Below are 20,975 nucleotides of genomic sequence, written 5' to 3' on the forward strand. Positions count from 1 at the left end.
ATTGTAGACAACGTGATTGTTATTTTTCAATTGATAGTTTGTTAATTCTTGATTGAAAAATAACTAATTATAATTGATTTTTTTTATTTAGACAAATTTAATAATGAGAATACTCTCAAAATGGCTGTACCAGAGGATATCGATCGCAATCTTGCGAGGTAACTCGCTTGCAATCCGAGGCGCAGCCACTGCTGACACTTAATTAGCTATTTTGAAGAACTCTTTTTCTCTCAAAATAGATGATTCAAACTAATGTGATAAGTAAGATCCTGCAACAAAGGCTGGCTGAGTACAGTACAGAATGGCATGGATAATTCACAAAAATCATCATCTAGATAAATTAGAATAATCACATATTCATTAATAAGATAAGATGTTTATTAACCATGGAAACAAATAAAATTAGTTTTTAATTAATGTCTGCTTTCAGTCGATTTTCCGTCTCTTCGAGGCAAAGCCAATCTCTTCGATAGGCACACTCATCCATTTCACAGGGCTGTCCTCTTTTGTGATCGTCCTTAAGCTCGACTCAATGGCCACACTCGGCACAGCTTCCTCCGTTGTTCCATTTGTAAAACCGGGACTTTAGGGATTCGTCCGACGGAATCATTCCAAAGTTATGTTCTGCACGCATACTCCTCAATGTTTTCCGGATAACCAACAACTGAATATAAGTTCGAGCACTGTCGAAATATATTGCTCGGGACAAACAATTCTTTCCCTCGGTGTTCGTTCGATTAGTTAATTGTGACTGTTGTTTATGTCCGGCTGCCACTATGAAGTGCAACTTTGGGCTAATAAATAAATTGTCGAAAAATAGATTACGGTCCTGTATAATGTACAGAAGCCCTTCGGCTCTGGTCACTTAATTCCATTCGAAAACCACCAAGACGATTCCTTTAGATATACGTCCAAATCTTCATAGAAATTAAACAAAATGGAGTTAAGGGGTTTCTTCGCATCCCCTTAATTAAGTACTTTTCTTGTACATCCTTCAAAAAATTCAGTTTTGGGCTTTCCGAAGTTGCAAATTGGAACTTTCTGTTAAGGAATTCCTTGATAGTAACCACGTGTGTTCTTTGATCTGGCGGCTTTCAAAATTACATCTCTCTTCAAACAATAAGAAAAATACATCTAAATTTTGTTGAGAAAATAAAGAAGCTTTCGCTCACTTATATTTACCACAGGGAGCAATTCTATTCCTATTTAATCTCTTGAAAAATAAAGTCTATCTATGTTTCCAGGCTTGATGGGATATCAGGACCTTCCAAACATTCGTGTCAATATTCTCAAATTCGCATAGTCTGAATTTAATGAACCCGATGTAATAATGATACAAGGACAAAACAAGGCGTTCTACAATATGAAATAAAAAATCAAAAGGGCGTTTAGCTCAGTGGTAGAGCTTTCGACTGCAGATCGAATGGTCGGGGGTTCGATTCCCTCTGCGCCCTTTTATTTATTAAAAAATCATAAATTTTTATTATTATTAATTATCAAGACACATTCCGTAGGAACATAAACAAAGTTATTTCAACAACTTTGGATCCATGGGTTTAATCTCGGTGAATTTGGTGTAATTTATTAAATTTGGAAATTGCCATTCCATCTTATCCTCTGCTACTAATTAAATTCGTCTGATTAATTGTTTCGATCTCTTCAAAAAAATTTATTAAATCACAGTGATAATTTTTTTTTGTTTCTACATTGATGATTTAAATATTCGTTATCAATTAATATCGATTAATCGAAGGGAAGGCCAACGACCTTACTGATCGCCAAAATGTTACTCCTGAGAACGGCGATCGAGAACCGCTGGAAAAGCCAGTCTACCTCCCGAGGGTCGTAAGTGCGCATGAAGATTTTGGTCCCGAGTTTGCGAATAAAGTTTTTCCGTCTTTGGACTGAGAGCACCCGACGTTTCCACCGCAATCGGCAGCACGAGAAACTTATCCGAAAGGCCGGAATATTTTGTAAGTTTTTTATCTTCGGCTTTTATAGCAGCGGATTTATCCTCCGGATCACACGAAGTTGGGTGTGAGGCAGAAAATGTGTCCCAACAGGTTGCATCCCATACGACTGCTTTTCCACCCTCAAAAGGGAAGATGGTCGTTCCATCAGAGCGTTTCCTGTCACCGCAGTCGAGACCTGGTTGTTCAGGACCGAAGATCCCAGGCTGGCTGAGACATTCGATCCTTTGGAAGGTAAAGGCCTTCTTCCCTTCAGGCTCCGCTAAAGGGAGCCACATTTATGTCCAAAGAAAATTCAGAAAAGGAGAATAGAATTTCCATGACAAGTGTGTGGCTCGAGGAGAAGTACAAAAGAAAAGCAGGGAAAGATGGATCGGAACATGAGCGGATGCCGAGACCGCCGAAGGCTACCGGGAGGGTTGCCTGTCTCCAACCTCTATCGTCAAAGGGGTAATTGCATATGTTTTGAGTGCAATCACGGATAAGGTGGTCATTGGTGGGTTCCAGGTTGATTATAAACAGCAGGGGTTAGAGAGGTGTGTCGACATTCGTTTCAAAACCGCTTTCAGAAATATAATCAAACATCAACAGATAATTCTGTCTTTCCAGCAGTACATGTATCATTCTGACTTTGTCCTCAGGCAGGAAACTCTGCAGGACCCCTATAAGTAAATTAAATTAACAGACGAAAATGACGTATCTTTTTTATCATATGACAATAAAAAAATTTTAATCAATAAAATCACACTGCATCAATTTGAACCGTTGACACACCCACTTCTGAAAGAAACACTGAGGTGATGTATAACAGAAATAAGGCAGATATACGGAGCTGGTTGAGGGCGCACTCAAATCTTTAAAAGTCTCTATATCCAGATTATGTCTCACTTTATTTGTCTTGATTTATTTATGGAAAGCTTTAGTATTAGTTTGTCCAACAAACTTAGGAGTTATCAATGTGTATATTATTAAAACACAGTTCATGGGGTAAGAATATTTAGGGTGTTTTTCAGCAATAAAATAATGTTGTGTAAATTGAGACATCCCTGCCAATTTAGTAATTGATCGCAGGGAAGACATCGCAGGCTCTGGGAAAACAGGCTTCAGGTAAGTTAAAATTCACGTTAAGGTATTCGATTATAGTCTGATTTAGATTTGATTACTACTCTGATTCATTTAAGTGAACTTATATCTTTTGGCCGAAGAGAAGTCTTATGCCCTTGGAGGCTTCCAGTTACTTCGCCCTAAATAAGAAGAGAGCATAAGTTTCAAAACCATGTCGTCGTTCATGACTGTGAGGGCTATCTGCCCGGTCATCCTATTTTAGTATTCTTATTGATTTGAAGTCGCTAATAGCACGAATTGGTTCGACTACATTTATAGCATCATGCTATAAGAATGTTGGGAATGATTCTGGAAGCGATAAGAGTTTTCCAATTTTCTCTCTGATCAGTGACAAAGGGTTAAAAGAGTTTCACCTCAAATAGGTATTCCGAGTACGTGTTCAGGAAAAATGCGTCGTCAATAGGGACGGACAAGTATTTTGCTGAATGACAGATTTTAGATTTGCAACGAACGGCGGTGTTCATCAAGTTTAACCGGTCAATGTTGCTGATATTATAACTAAGAAATACATCCCGTTCATAATTTCATTGTTTGTGGAAGATAGTAACTCCCCACATCATTTTTAGCATAAGGCCGGTCACATTTTTTAACCTTAAAAATTGAAAAAAATTAACCTTAAAAAGTTAACTTTATTAACCTATAAACCAAAATTTTTAACTTTAAAATTAAAAAAAACAACTTTATTTTTTTCAACTTAAACTTGTAAAGTTCTTAGTTTAAACTTTCATACGAGCCAATAGAAGACAAAACTTATTTTAAGAACTATTTATTGAAAATTGACATAACGTAATTTTCCAGATTTTGAGTACTAAAGTTTCTATTTGACCTCAAGAAACTCCTGAATTGCGAAAAGTATCGTTCGACAGATCTGAGGATGGCTGACAGTTTTGAAGGAATGAATAATCTTTAGGAGAGATATTTTTGTATTCCATATTAATAATTTTCGTTAGATCGGTTCCGAAATTCTTTTCTCCAAATATTTTTTAACCTCTATTTCATCTTTCCCAAATTCTATAACACTAAGAGTCGAATATGCGTAGTCTATTGTGCATTCGTTACTTTCAAATTTTAATATTTTTTCTATAAATTACTATCTAAGCACAACCTGGAATGTGTGAATAGCAATGCGAAATTGCACATAAACTTTGTACTAATCTATCATTTTTCAATGCACTCTTCGTAGAAGTTACTAAAATTCCCTCGTTCTCAATTAACTCGAAAATATTAATCACTGAGATTAAATTTTTTGAATAATAAGATGCAGCTTTTAACCAGGTACCCCATCTAGTCAATACGACTTTTGGTGAAATTCCAATTTCTGAAAACAACAATTGTCGCTTTTTGTTCTTCCTAATAGCAGCTTGTACGCTAGCTATCACATCATCGACTTCTGGATAAGATTTTCTGACCTCCATTGAACAATTATGTAAAATATGGGCGACGCAATTGACATGGAAAAAATTAGGATATAGATTTTTTAAAACTTTCCCGGCTAAATCGTAAATGAATTAAGACAATACCGGCCATCATATACCTTGCAGCATCAGAAATAAGAAGCATAAAATTATCCCTTTCAATCATAAGATTTCGGATCAAATCATCAACAATCTGGGCTATAATATTTTTTGTATGTGCAAAATCAATTTGCTTGAATGAGACAAAATAAGTAATTTTAGGGTGTTTGATTGATCCCACCAAAACCGCGACATATCGTTGGTTTCGGATTTGAGTCTCATCGATTATCGAAAAAATTTTTTGTTGTCTAAAAAATAAAATTTGATGGAATACTTGAATTTGATCCTGAAAGAATCCATATATTCATTAGCAATATATTTAGCACAATTTCTAGCTTGTGATTGTGAAGGAAGTGAAATCTGGTTGCATTTGAATAAATCTGTAAACAAAGACATCGATAATTTAACCTTTTGGAACGTTCAATTCTTTCCCGTGGCTTCAGGGCTAAATTTTTATATCTGTTTGGGTGATTTTGGCATGCTTCGAAGCTTTTTTAACAGTTTCTGCACCAATATTTTCTCACGTTTCAGCTTTAAAGCTTCTTTAGGTCTCTCACAGCTCCAATAATTTGCAAAGTGGCTAGAAAACGTCATGTCCACTTTAATTCATTGTATTTTACATCGGCACCATTTAATTGCAAAAAATTATCCAAAGAATTGAATGCATCATCAATAAAATTAAGATTATTTTAGGTTACTTTTATATACAGAAGTAAGATGATTATCCAAGGGAAATTGTCTTGAAAACGGCCCGAAACATAAGTCACAAATGACTGTTAAATGGTTACTAAAGAATAAAATAAATGTTTTATAATGGCCAAGGCAATCACCAGACCTAAATCCAATCGAACATTAATGAAAAAGTTTAAAAATGAACGTTGGTTTAAGGAAACCGAAAACATTCACGATTTAAAAACAATGTGATATTAAGAATGAGAAAAGATTACTCCATTTGAATGTCAAAAGCTTATTTATCCTTGCAAAAAGAAATGTAAGCAATACTATTTAAAAAGGGAATGGAACTAAATATTAATTTGATTTGTTCCATGACTTTTTATCTTCAATAAATTGATTTTTACAGAAAAAGCGCTAATTGTTGCAGTATAAATTACTCAAGTCACTAGTTTTTTCAACAATTAATCTAAAATGTCTTATATTTTAAATTTCCTTTTTATATTACAGTCCTTAATATATTAAATCTCCAACAAGAATTAGAAAAAAATAAATTAGATAAAAAATTTAGTAGAAATATCCAAGCGTTCCATGACTTTTTTGCTCCACTGCATGAATTAAAGATATATGAAGTCATTCAAGGATGCATAACTCTATTACCTCTACAATTAAAATTTTTTAGATAAAGCAGAGATTTAAATTTTTAATTAAAGAAAGCATCTATTTTGCAGGACAAGGCGTTGAAACCTTTCGGCGAAATTATAGTCCAGCACCGACAAGAGTGGGACTGGCAGATGTCCAAACCCAAGAGTAAACAGATGCAAACCTGCAGGACTCATCGAGGAATCCCGTGGTAGGGATAGGAAGTGCTTTGAGGCAGTCTCTCGTATGTGGCTGACAACCGCAGTTTAGTGAGGGCAGTTAAAGTGTTTTAGCAGAGAGGGCAAAGAACAGTGGGCCCAGTAGATTCGAAAAAGAAAGTGTGTTTACAAAAAAGGGAAATGAATAAAACGTAGAGAGGTTGATGGATATCTAGATAGTGTGCTTGAGAACTTTTATTCTCGAATATGAAAGTTATTAATACATGTACTGCACAGTGAAATGATGCTTAATTACTACTCGGAGGATTTATTGTGGTCAATCAAAAATTTCACTCAATGCTGACTGACGAGGTATGTCCTTTCTATGAGTTAAGATGACTGCAGGGAGATGAAGTTTTTTTTTGGCAATTGAGAAATTCATAGGGTAGATCCGTCACCATGGGTTGAGGCAGCTGTACATAGAGTATGATTTGGTACTCCAACTGTGACAAGTCGGAGTCAGTCCAGTCTGAGTTTTAATTGGTTTAATTTTGATCGAATTTTGAATGAGGCGAATGAGATATTCTTTGCTTTTTGAGAGTTTGAGAGTCATTATGTGGAGTGTCGTGCTGACCATGTTGGACGACAAAAGCCTAGTATTCTGAAATGTGGTAATGCGAAAGGAATTTATTATTATTTGCATGCTACTCCCCAATCTGGTCAGTATGGGACGATCACCTACATTAGTAGTGCCATTGCTACTTTTGTTAAACTTTTCCGCATTGATGCTGATATTATTGATTGTCGTATTTTCTAATTTTACATAACATTTTTGGTGGCAAATGAGTTTGTCAAAATAAGAATGTATAAAATAAAGTTAATTAAAAATGGCTGTATGGCTCATATGGTTTTCTCCAATTCTTGAGAAAAAAGAAACCATTTTCAACCATTCAAATAAGTCTACACATTTTTGCTAGCAAATATCCGAACAGTATACTTTCACGTGAATTTGTCAAAGACTTCATACTGATTTATAATATTTATGGAAATATTATAACAGCCGACAAAAATAGAGACCTTTAGCTTTCAGAATAAAAAACAATATTTTATTTTTGGGTTAATACTATTGTTACAGATCTTTTTAATTAATCTTTTTGCTCGAATAAATTTTAAACCTAAAACTATAATTTTATAATAAATAAATTATTAGATGGATTCGTCATCATTACAAGACTTGGTGGATCTATTCCAAGATGTACAAATACACCAATCACCTGCAATGTTCATATTCTAATAAAAGAATATATTAGATTGTCCAAAAGTAATTGGCTCGACATACTTAAAGTACTGCAACGAAAGGAATACATCAATTTGGTATTCTCACGCTCAGGTCAGTATATAATGACTGAAACACACATCAAGGACTGTTTATCCCACCAAATTAACTTGAAAGGTAAATATTGTAAGTTTTGTTAGGTTTTTTGAATATCCAAAAATTTGCTAATTACTTAAATGTGTGTATTAATGACATCAATTGTATTATTGAAACATTTCTAACCGAAAATACGCACATCGACAAAATAGACGACCAACTATATTCAAAGTATTCTATTTAATTAATGATAGTCAGTTTTACCAAGATTTAGCAAATAAATTAAGGACATTACTCTTAAATAATCTACGAATAAGGCTAGTTGATATAACATTGGAGTTGGACATTCCCTACTCTCTACTCCTCAAGGTACCTTAGTCGTCTTAGTGAAGGTCATATCCCAAAGGATTGAGGGAGTCGTCCTCAGTGAGGGAGGAGATGTGCTCTACTCTACTCAGGCTGTCGACCGATGTGAGGCAGTCATTCGAGGAATCACTTGTGCTGCCATAAAGTGTGTAATTCTACTGTATTGTAGGCCTATTCCTCTCCTTCTGTTGAAGGAAAGAGTGGAGGGAGTGGATGTCTTGTATAAGGGTTGTCCTTGTATTATTTAAAACAAGTAGAGATGCATATAAAGAATAGCCTTGATACATTTGGTCTTATAAGTATGTACTAGTATATATATGTTTAGAGTATTCCTTATATGATAAATGTGGTATCCGTAATGTGTTTAAATACACCCAAATGGTCACACAAGAAAAACTTTACCACCTGACCACGTGTTGCATAACATTATCTAAGCGCGAAAATATACTCGAAATAATTTTGGCGCTACTGAGAACTAATAAATATATTGATTTAGTCACAATTGTAACCTCTCATATAATTATCTTCTAAGCTGCCAGAAGAATTTGAAGGTGATGACGTCATCTCCTTTATATCTGAGGTGGACCTGGAGAGTCTGGACTGTCGAATAGAGAAGGAGAGGTGGATAATCTTAGAGGACTACGTCGAGTCCATAACTCAGAAGCTTCGAGAAGGCATGATGGAGTACGCTCATCAGGTTAATATATATTATATTTATTATAGAATTTGGATAGGATTAAAATAGTCTTAAACCAAATGGAAAATAAAAGTTTTATAAGCTCCGCAAAGTGAAAAGAGGTTCAAAAAAATACCCCCTCAGTGGAAAGATCATTCCGCATGTGAGCCCGGACTGTCTAATCCAGTAGGAGGCAAATATAATTCCATTTTATACAAAAGATGAGTATTTTGAATTCTTCAGAGTAAACTGTCCGTCGAATGAGGAGATGTATGAAGTTCTAGTCAATATATTTGACGAGTAAGTAATGTAAGTATTGGTAGTGTGCTGGTCCGGGAATTTCAGTTTGTCGTAAGGCAGGCTGTTGAAGAAAGCAAAATAATTAAAAGTTGTGATTCGAATGGTCAAATTTCGTATATTCGAGATTATATTGGCACGTGGATACCCCAGTTTTTGTGTTATGGAAAGGGCTTGGAGTGCCTCACAACAGAATCGCAAAATATTCGCTCCATTTTTGAAAATCATTTATTAAAAAATGTCGGTTTTCCACTTGTTGATTTTGTTTTACGAGAGACTGCAATAAGAGAGAATATATTAGAAACTGATTATATAATTGATTCACAGGTAACAATCATTAATATATGATAAGATGAAAAGAATGGATACCCTAAACAAACTACATTCATCACTGAGAAATGACTTTGTCTCAATCTACGACACTGCAAAGACAGTTTATAGAGTAGTCTAAAACATCTTAGAGTACTTTGATTGAGTTGTTGGGAAAGTTGATTCACAGCCAGTTTGGACTGGATATTCCACAGTTGGACGATGAGATAGAAAGGTGGTGTGAGTGTATTTGTGTGTAGAGAAGTCGTCCTGAAAAATAGAGCCAATCTGAGACAAGTACTGGAGACGAGGAAAAGTGAGGCTGCTGTGTTTTTGGGAGGAGTGTCCCTCTTGTTTAATATTGTGACTGAAATGACATTGCTGATTCCAGGGCGGTGTGGAGGGGTGGTGTGCCGTATGTTAGCGGGGAGTATTACCCCACACGAATGTGCTCTCTTGGCCATTTGCGAGGGTGACTATCTTTTTTAATTGTAGAGAGTGCTTGTCGGCAGTTGAGAAGCGGGGGATGTGAGGTCAGTGAACAGATGAATGAACTAAGAAATATTATTTTGAATAAGTAATTAGTCTTCTTGGGGTGTTAAAACTGAATTATAAACACTAAATAGCAGTAATATGTATTCTTTGCCAACTTTTTCCATAATTTCTCGTTTGAGAGTGTTATAAAATTAATCTATTACACATTAGATAGCGACATTTCTCAGTTCCATCTAAATCCTCAATAGAACACGACTACGATCTAATTGTGGCTCAAAATGAAGACCGTTTTTCATCAGAATCACTCATTTGACACGAGATCAGATTAGAAAACAGCGAATGTGACTTAAAAGTATAAGATTTAACAAAATCAAGGCAAAAGACGAGAACCTGGCAACTCTCGACAAAGACACGTCGACATTCTCGTCATAATTCCAAACGAGACCTCAAAACTGGGAGATCGCCAGTCAAAAGTTATCTTTAAACAGAAGTTATCTGTTCTCGACTCTAAACGGGAAGAAGGTGAGAGAGAAATAGAAGAATAAATCGTATCATCAATAAACCAGAAAAGGAGAATTGACAGTCCTCGACAACATTCGATCCCACTAGCCCAAACTGGTCAAACAAAAAGAAGTTTGAGGATAGGAGGAACATCTGAAGGGTCAATAAATAGTCTAGTCCAGGGGTCGGCAAAAGCAGGCTCGCGAGCCTTTGAAGGCTCTTTAACTCTTACGGTAGGCTCTTTCAATTTTTAACTATTTTTTTAATAAATGATTTCAATTTTTAACTATGAGAAAAAAATTCATTATGACGAATTAAGTGATGACCAATGGCTGCAGAAATTTTATTTTATGGTTGACATAACATCAGAATTAAACAAACTTAATTCAAAATTGCAAAGGAGTGGAAATATTGCATTTTTCATGTATGAGGAAGTGATATTATTTGAAAAAAATTAATTCTGTTTAAAGAGGATATAGAACAAAATTTTACATCTTCCTAAATTACGCCAATATTTGACAAAATGATCGAACTATAAATAAAACTTATTTTAAAAATGCTCTTTTGTATATGAAGGAATCTTTCAATGACAGGTTAAAAAGAATGTTTAAATATAAAAAGGTTTAAGGATTTTAGGAAAGAAAAAGCAAACATATGGTTCGTTATAAAAACCCTCTACGTCAGTGGTTCTTAACCTTTTTTAAGTCAGCGCCCCCTTTTGACACAATTTCGAAGCTTCAAAATTTCAGCGCCCCCCTATTATTTAATTTATTTTTTTTCAATTATAGATTTATTTGGCAATTTTTTCGCCAATTGTTTCATTTTAATATTTTCGAATATTACTTATTATTTTTTTAGAATTAAAAAGGGTATTCACAAACCAAACTTTTTTATATAAAAAAATTTTAGTGACTGCCTTGTGCTTGATGGAATTTGTCAATCGTTTTATGTCAGCTTCAATAGTCGACAGACTTAGTCTCAAATCTCCTCTATTCACAATTTGTAATTTATTTCTTTTTTTGGTCAAAATATTAGAGACTGCACTAAATCCTCTTTCAACTAGATATGTTGAAGGAAATGCTATTATAAGTGTTTCAATTTCATTCCACAATAAAGGATATTTTTTTCTATGAGTAACCCAGAATTGTTGATATCCATATTTGTTGAAAATGACTTTAGCTTCAAAGTCATATTTCAGATTTAATAAATTTTCTGTTATTTCTTGAGATAAATTAACGTTTTCAGTTTCAAATGGATTTATATACCAATCAAAAAATTTTAAATTTTCTAAATCTTCAAAGCGGATTTTCATGTCATCTTTTAACATTTTTAGATGCAAGCAAAAGCATTCACAGTCAGAATCCGTTAATTTTTCGACCTAATAAATATTATTACAAAAAATAACCCCAAATTTTTGTAGATTTGGAAAATTAATAAAAATCTTTTTCTTAATATTGTTTTCATAAAGTTGTAATTTTTCAATAAAAGGCATAATAATTCCTTTTACATTTATTAAATTGATATTGTTTCCTTGCAAGCTAATATTTACTTGGTTGATTTTATAAAAAATATCAGCTAGATAAGCTATATCAGCTTTCAATAAAATCAACTTACTAAAATGATTAAGGAATATTACCTAAAAATTCTCTGCTCATGTAACTGACAAAATTCTAAGATTGAATCATACAATTCAAAAAATCGACACAAACAGTTTCCTTTTGAAAGCCATCTAACATGGGTATGCAAAAGAAGTCGTTCATAATGCTCATCGTTTTGTTCACAAATATGTCGAAATATTCTCGAATTCAATGGGTGCATTTTAATACGATTTATTGCACATATGACAACATTTAGTGATTCATTCAGCCTCTCACTTAAATTTTTCGCAGCTAAATGCTGTCTGTGAATGACGCAATGGATTGTAAAAATATTCGGTACTTTTTCCTTCATATATGCCAAAAACCCACGATGAACTCCAACCATCGCAGGTGCCCCATCTGTTGAACAAGCAAAAATATTGCTAAGGGGTATTTCATGTTTCAAAAAATATTGTTCAACAGTTTTGAAAATTGTTAATCCTCTTGTATCGAGTTCAAGGTGTTCAGAAAATAAAAATTCTTCTTGAATTACATCATTTTGATTAATATAACGTACGTAAACTAATAAAAGTGCAACACTATCGTTGAATGTCGATTCATCAATCTGAATTGAAAATTTTGTTGTTCTTAAAAATGCACATAGGGTTCTTCGATATCAAATGCCATTTCATCAATTCTGGAAGAAACAGAACTATTACTCAAAGGAATTGATGAAATTATTTGTTCAGAATCACAATCAACCATTGAATTTAACACTTCTTTGATAGCTGGTAATATTAATGACTCTCCAATAGTATGAGGTTTTCCTGATTTCGCTATCAATTGCGATATTTTGTATGATGCTAATAGGCCTTTTTCAAGCATCTTCGAATTTTTTGTAAATAGTTGATTAATCATAAGACGATTTCATAATTATATTTCAGATTAGAAAAATAATTGATATCCGCATCAAGTTTGTCAGGATGACAAATCTTAAGATGATTTAGCATTCTTGAAGGCTTCATTCCTTCATTTGTAAAGACCTTTTTACACATAAGACACATTGGAAGTGAATTGTTATGGTCGTAGGGTATCACTCCAAACTTTAGGTATTCATCCGAATATATACGTCGTTTTACTTTTTATCAGACATCTATAAAATATAAATAAAATATTTATTAAAAAGTTCTAAAATATTAAATACAATTAACAAATATTTATAAATATTATCAGTGAATAATTTTTTTACGTACACACAAGACAATTTGAATTTAGAATTAATAGAAAAGCACGTGATAATGATTTACAAAAACTAATAAAATATTTATAATAATTAAAAAAATTAAAATTCCAGCGCCCCCCTAATATGTTCCAGCGCCCCCAGGGGGGCGCCAGCGCCCCCGTTAAGAATCACTGCTCTACGTGCTAAAGTCAGCAATTTAAATTATTTTGCCATTTGAAATCAACGCAGCTGAGTTCGAAATGCAGCTATTGGACTTGACATGTAAGAAATTATGGGCATCAAAATTATTCGTCTTTCAGAATTATTTGAAACCTTGAAACAGAAACATTGTCTGGTAAAATTAAAAATGATATTAATGTTATACAAAAGAAACTTGAAGATGTGATTCTCGAAACTTGGAATTCTCTTCCAGATTCTTATTATGAATTAAAAAAATTGCATAAGAAGTCTCCAAAGAAATGAGGAATCACATTTCTCATTAATGCGTCTACTTAATTTAATTTTTTAAAATGAATTCTTAATTATTTTTTAAATTAATGTTTATTTAATTTTATGAATTTAAATTTTTGACAAGTGGTAAAAAGTGGCTCTTCAATTTTTCGAAATTTCCAAAAATGTTCAAAATTGGCTCTTCTCCAAAAGTATTTGCCGACCCCTGGTCTAGTCTAATCAGAAGAGTGTAGAAATGATCAAAATTTGGAAAACTCCGTGATCAATATGAGCAGGTGATCCTCAATATGGAGGCACATGTGATCTATAGAGATTTCGGACATATGCCGTCATCAGTAAGGAATATGAACAGTATGACGAACAACTGAACAGTCTGTTTGTTTATCATAATATATCTAAAACACGCCAATTAGAGCAATTGACACAGGTAGGCATTCTCCAAAATCTGTCCAATCTGCGCAAAGACAGCTCGACTACTCCTAGCACATTTAATTGTCAAATTGTCACATTTGTAGAGTCTGTACTCCCACATTGCCAGAGCGGAAACTGAATTGTAAAGACAGTCAACTGCAAGCATATCAGTGTGGTACTCAAGAAAAGGAGGAGACCGCCTTCTACAACGTCTGTGAGAGGATAAGTGACTGTGGATAGTTCATTACGAACGGCAGACAACACTCAATCCACGACCTGGATAGAATTCGTTGTTAAATTTAAAGCTTTGGAAAATATATGAATATTGACTAAATTAGATTTACTCGACCAACGAAGACTGGGAAACTCAAGTCGATCTCCAGTCAGTCCAAACGAGTAACCCACTATATTTAAGCCCACATGTGACATGGCCTCCTAATCCTTACTAACAATTACAAAAAATTATCTTCTCACAAAACAAGCAATAAAAAATCCCCCAGTCTTGTTCTTTGAAGGGGAAGACCGGACACACAATCTACCGACCTTCTCCACTCCGCGATGTCTCCACTTCCTCATAAGACCCCTCAGACGAAATCGGTCTCCACAGGAGGCGAGTGCCTTAGTCATAGAACACCCAAATGCATACAAATTGAACGACATGTTCATTCTCCTCGACATTAATAGAGCAGGTTGAGTAGATCACACGTCTCACTGAAGGAAAGGACAAGGCATGGATCAGAATCCGTCTTTGGAATGCCCTAAGAGACCGAATCCGCGTTCTGTACTCCTCGCATTGGGTGTCCGGCCTGACAGAAGGACATTCCATCCCTCGAAAATATCACCCACACAACCTGAGCCAGAACAGGAAGGGTCCACCAGAATGTGAGTCACCTGGTCGAACGAGGGGTCATTTGGGTCCACCGACAGAAAGTCTTTGTGTAAGACTGTGGCAGAGGAACACCCAAAAAGTGTCATTTGCCTTTGGAGGACTTGAACTCTCTCGGAGTCGATATCAAAGGCAAAAACCCTGCCCGAATTTTTCATGGTGGCACACAAGAGAGATGTCTTATTCCCAGGGGCAGCACAACAGTCAATCACGTGAGCGTGGAGAGGAGGTTTGAGCAAGTGGGCGGCCAAACATGAAGCCTTGTCTTGAAGGACTACTCGACCCTGAGTGTACAGAGGATGAGTGTGGAGATCAGTCATTGGCGGAAAAACTAATAGATTTGGACATGTTGGATCGATTTTGTAATTACTTAATCCCGAGTGGTCAAAATGGTCACAGACTACTTTGATGTTGGCTTTGATTGTATTCACTCGCACGTAGCGTGGAATGACGACATTGCCAGTTTCATTCAAATCAACGAGCGAGAATGATTTTTGAATAACGTCACGGTTACGGTTGAATATTTTCTATAGCTTAACATGAAATAAATACTTGGAATTTCCTCGCTCTGTGGATTCCTTTGCCAAATATATATTCGTGCAATAGAATGAGGGAAAGGTCTTCATTTTGTATGAATTGGGTGATTTGGGGGAATTTGCTTATGACTTTGTGTAGAATAGTGAATTTATTGCAAGTGCCTGATAGGATAGAGAGAAGGGAGTTTTTATTCTAAATGTTTAGGTTATTTAAACTTTAAATTGGCTTTTGTATATTAAATTTTTAATTCCTCCATATCCGTTTCTGTGCTGATGCAAGATATCTGCAGCCTCCTTGTACACAGACATTGTTCTCACAAGCTGTGGCCAACTTTTGAATAATATATTTAAATACGTTTTTTAAATAATCAGTATTTAATATAATTCAAATAATTACTTGTGGAATATATACCCATTTATTTAACTCCACAATCGTTGTCTCACGTGAGACCAGTCTTCCATCTTCACAAGAACAAGTCCTATCTGTTCACATTTAAAAGTGAGTATCAAAATGGGCAAGACAGCCCTGAGGAGTGTCAATCAATAGAAAAGCAGATTTGAAGTGTCATCCGCAGTGTCATAAGGAGATGTTCAATCTTGACAAGTTTTTAATATTATTAAATACTCACACGGTCTATATGCTATAAACACCCACAATCACTAAAACTGTGCTCTTCTTGTTCGATTCCGTGTTGGAGTGGTCGCCTGTCTTCCGGGATTTGTTTTTTTGGCAAATCCCCGTCATTTTCTGACCCCTTTTGGCGGACAGTATACTCTTAGCATATAAATCCGACCCCTCCCTCGATGCCCTCAAAATGTTGTAGCCCAATTCAGTTACGTCCTAATATCCGTAAACCTTTTTATCACCAGAGTCTGAGACTGGATAAAATGGAAAGTAAAAAATCAAAGCAAGCCAAATCAAATGGCAGAGCATTTCAAACTTCATGGATTAAAGAATATGGATTGCTGAACAGAGGTTAATATTTTATTTTTAGGAGACAAAGCTTTATGTGTGTTATGCTCGGGCCAAATTGCCTTCCGAACATCCTCAATAAAACGCCATTTTCAAACTATTCACAAATCATTATCTGAGAAAACTAAGAATGAACAAAGAGAAACAATTGCATCTCAGTTAAAAAAAAGAACTCTCAACAATCAGAAACACTCAGAACACTTGTTAACAGTCAATCTGATTCAATCCGTGGTAATTAAGTTATTTCCCATGTTATTGCGAAGCATGGGAAGCCTTTTTCTGATGGTAAATATATAAAAGAAGCATGGATAAAATGTGCACCATTCTCATTCAATGAAAATCTAAAAATTATAGAAAAAATAAAAAACATTACCCTCTCACGAAATAAAGGAAAGAATTTTGGTGATGAGTGAAAATATCTCTCTTCAACAAAGTAAAGATATTAAGTTCTGTGATTTCATTTTCCTTTGTGTTGACAATAGTACTGACATATCTGGATTGTCACGCCTAGCAATTTTTTCAGATATTACTTATGTATAACAATATAAGATGGTTGAGCCGTGGAAAAGTTCTTGGACAATTTTTCCAGTGTTTGGATGAAGTGCAAATATTTTTACAGGGTGAAAAAGTAATTGATAAGTATCCACAATTAATCGACCCTGGATGGATCCTTAAACTAACATTTTTTGCAGATTTTACGTGCCATTTAAATGAATTGAACTTGAATTTGCAAAGGGGTAATAAATTATTATATCACACGATTGATTCAATTCAGGCATTTGAGGCCAAATTGGTCGTTTTTAACCTTGACGTACTTTTCAACAATTTTAAATATTTTAAAAATACTAAAAAAATTCCTAAAATTAGATTTACTTTTCCATGCAAAAATAGATCTATTTAAACAAATTCTAGAATTTTAATCGTTAATTCAGTTAGTAATTCATGAATTTTCTTCGAGGTTTGTTGAATTAAAACTAACATCCAAATTTATAATATATTACCTAAATAAATGGTTATTTGAAGAAGATAAATAATTAAAATTATTTTAGTAAATGATTCTTTAAATTGAATCCGTTTTAGGTAAATTTGGTTTTTAAGGTAATAATTTTGCTAGGCACATCTAAAATTGTAAATTTCTATTTATGGCACATCGGCTGAAAATTTTTGCAATCCCTGATATATTTGCAATATTTGGAATCACACGAATTTATCCAAATGCTGGTTTACTTTACCGTCATTTTCACTAAAATGAATAATTTGAGTATATCACTTCAAGGTACAGATGTTAACATACAAATGCCACGAAAAAATAACTGCATTCAAAAATAAATTATCTCTTTGACGTCGGCGAATAGAAACATACAATCTCACGAATTTCCGATTTTAGAAAAGATGGTTGACAATTCAATAAATCCTACTCTTTTTTAAGAAATCATGTCTCATTTAAAAGTATTGTATATTTCGAAACGGATCTAAACATTTCAGATGAATGGACTTTGAGTCCATTTTTGTATAATCTGAAAATTGTGTCAGATGATCATGAACTCGAAGAAGATCTGATTGATCTCCGAACAAACAATGCACTCAAAATAGAGTTTCGCCAGTAGCCTTCTTGGTGGGAAGGTTTGAAGGTCCTCATTATGTAAGTAAAAGACATCTTTGTCGTTCACTTTAACTAAAATGAAGAATATAACTTTTTAGCGGGAAGGTTTTAAGGACCTTATCATCGAGGATATTCTCGATATTTTAGATTTTCAATCAATAGAGGTTTCCGGTAATTGCTGAGGCAGGGAGGCGCTTGATGCCTATGTAAAGGAATTTAATTCTTCCCGCAAACCTGACGGCTCTAAATAAATGTTATGGTGGAATACGGCCCAGTACTGTTGGGAACGTTCTTTACGCCCGACGACCAAAATTATTTGCCGTTCGGTTGTTCAAAAATCAAGTTTAATTTTAATGCCGACCCAACTGGGCAAAGTTTTTGAGTTTCTGGTGAATATTAAACTTAAACCTGGTGACATAATACGTGTCAATTTTCCTATTTGTTGCTAGGCCATCAGTATTCGCTCTTGCGGTTATTTATTTCTGCCATGCTACCTATCGTCGTTGTTCGCTTCCACTAATTTCGTCAAAGTCTATTCTTTTTCCCTTTTCTGAACAAAATGAGTTGTCATAATATGACGCAGGTGCCAACGAATAGGTTTCTCGTGGGCTTAAAATCCCGGAAATTCCTTTAGTCCAAAAGAACTGGGATGATATAAACTCACAAATAATTGAAATTATCCGTTTACACACCGTCTCAGTTGGCAGGTATTAATTTCGTTGGTCAACTACATTCGGCCGGTTAGCTTAATGCGTCACAGATCTCGACAGCCAGTATGTTCCTGGACAACAAATCAGTCCGCATCGACATCTGTATACGTCTTGGCATTGAGATTCGACAGCGAAGTTGTTGCAGGTGTGGCAAAATTATCGACAAAAGCTAGGAATTTTCTAGGAAACAGCTAGATAGGCATTTTGCAGATCATGCTAGAGTGCACACTAATTAAATCACCTAAAACCTCAGACCAATCAAAGTTACGACCGTCATTATAATAGGTATGCCCAACAATTCCAGCCAGCCTATCGCGCTGAGGAACTTCAACACCCATGTTAAGATAGTACATACAACTAATAAGAGAGCGACTGCCAATTTCTGTTTGTTCGTTGAAGTCTTGTCTCGTATTGAGGTTTTGATCCCTATAAATTGATAAAAGAGCGCCCTGCTTTCTCTCCTTCAGCAGGAAAAGAAATATGAATAGTATTAAGCTTTTTTTCTAACGTTATCTCCTCATAGTCGCTATCTTTTAAGTTTTTTTCTGCTAAGAAATCGATCTTATTGGTTAATGTTCAAAATGACGTTTTATAGAACCTGGTTTCATATTTTTTCATATGACATCATACAAACTTTCAGTTTTATTATATGATGCAGGAACGTCATGAAGGGTTTCTTTTAAGAATTGAATAGCCTCAGGATCCGAGCAGTTTGTTGACATGCCTAAGATAACAAAATCGTATCACATCAAAGCTATTAATTTATGATTCTTAACGATTGTGTATTATATTGTCGTTTCTGTTTGTGTAATATAAAATGCGGGATAAAGAATTTTGTAAATTCTCATTAATTCCCACATAAACATCAAAATTTATTGAGTTTATTCGAAATTATTTTTTGCAAGTACCCAGAGCATTCATTAAATCCGACATTCCGCTCAACAAACTATTTATCCCATTGTTTAGAAATTTTTTTACGGAGCTTCTGTAAGAGTACTCTTATTATCGAAGGCTAATTATTTTTAAATTAATTCCGAGATAGGCAGACTATTACTCTTCTCTTATAGTTTCTTTTTATTGGCGTGCGACTGAATAGGCAAAAATGAGAGTATTAAAGCAGAAAAAAGGGGTGCAAAGCGATCGGGATCAGAAGGGGATGTGGTAGAACCTATTCAGGTAGCCCGTGAGGACGGCTGGCGTACCGTGGGGAAACCTAAATGTGTCGCTTGCCGTCCAATCTTAAACACCTTAGGTACTCGCAACTCGTCTTCGGAGATGAATCCACAGTCAAAGAAGACCGCTCGCGCCGAGGATAGAACTACCTTCGGCGTTGTAGCACGACTAGAGGTCCGTCCCACCTGTGGAAAGGCCTCAGTCATCAAAATCCTAGGGATTTTGGACTCGATACAGCCGTCTAAGCGGTATCGAGTCCTGAAGAGGGAGCCCACCCAATTCCTGCTTGGGTGGGAGAAGTCTGAGGACTTTTTCAGTTTCGAAAGGGAGCTGGAAAAGTCCATCCCGTTCGGTCCTGGCATGCATCGGCTTGTCAGGTTCGAACGCAAGGTAGGGCAGGTAAGAGTCCTCCTCCTTGGGGTCCCCCGGGACTTCGAGGATAACGACCTTTTAGAGCACCTGCAGAGGGAGTACCCTAGTGCCTCAGCCATTGCACGCTTCAAGCAAGGTTACCGGCCTCTTGAAGTGGTGGAGGTCACGCTGGGATCTCCTGCGGAAGCCGAGCGCCTCATACTGCTGGGTACGAGGGTCGGCTATGTTAGGCTTCGTGCTGTCCGGCCCCGCCCGAAAGTTACCCAATGCTTTCGGTGTCAGGGTTTCGGGCACATAAGCACGAGGTGTCCTGAGAAGGCGAAGTGCCTGACCTGCGGTGGGGAGCATGGTCGCAAAACATGCCCCTCGCCACCTACGAAGAGGTACTGTGTCAACTGTGGTAAGTTAGGACACAGTGCCAATTTCAAAGGTTGCCCTAAGTTCAAGGAGGCAACCCGAAAGGTAGATGCGGGTGTGATCTCGAAGGTAAGTCGCGCGGCTAGCGTCGCAGCTCCTGGGCCACAACCTGGCAAGCGGGCAAAGCAGTCCAAACCACCCAAGACTGCTTCGGTGGCAAGGCCTGTGAAGCCTGCAAGCCACATTTCGAGCGGGTCGGTACCACCTTCGCCGACAAAGTCGGCTGAGCCGCCAGTAACATCCGAGTCAGTTCGGATGCCGAAGCGTGCTAAGCCTTCCGAGTGGGCTACAGGTGATACCGCCCAGCAAAACCTAGGGGGGGAAAAGGCGTCCTCCATACGTGGAAATGCCACCGCACTCCCCCCCTGGCGAGCGTGCTCCCCAGGACACCATTAGTCCTGAGGTGCAGTTGTGTGTGTGCCTACTAAAATTATGTAGGGCGACGAAGTGCAGTGTAGCAGATATGCTACAATGCAACATGGCTGAGGCCAAGAAGATCCTTGGCGAGGAACCAATATGATGCTCAA

General features: G+C 36.0%; 1 protein-coding gene and 1 non-coding gene across 2 annotated transcripts; one reads left to right on the plus strand and one right to left on the minus strand.

Moving 5' to 3' along the window:
• The first annotated feature begins 1,382 nt into the window (after positions 1-1,382).
• On the plus strand, positions 1,383-1,454 carry Trnac-gca. Its single transcript has one exon. It is a non-coding gene; the product is annotated as a tRNA-Cys (tRNA).
• Positions 1,455-14,397: 12,943 nt separating this feature from the next.
• LOC115229334 (28S rRNA (cytosine-C(5))-methyltransferase-like) lies at positions 14,398-17,411 on the minus strand. The gene is made up of 3 exons (XM_029799702.1): positions 17,406-17,411; positions 14,598-15,191; positions 14,398-14,562 (listed from the first exon to the last, which is right to left on the minus strand). The coding sequence occupies exons 1-3, from the start codon at positions 17,409-17,411 to the stop codon at positions 14,398-14,400; spliced, it is 765 nt and encodes a 254-aa protein (XP_029655562.1).
• Positions 17,412-20,975: the final 3,564 nt, after the last annotated feature.

This window comes from Octopus sinensis, unplaced genomic scaffold (genome assembly GCF_006345805.1).
Source record: "Octopus sinensis unplaced genomic scaffold, ASM634580v1 Contig12447, whole genome shotgun sequence".
Classification (NCBI taxonomy): Eukaryota; Metazoa; Mollusca; class Cephalopoda; order Octopoda; family Octopodidae; genus Octopus; species Octopus sinensis.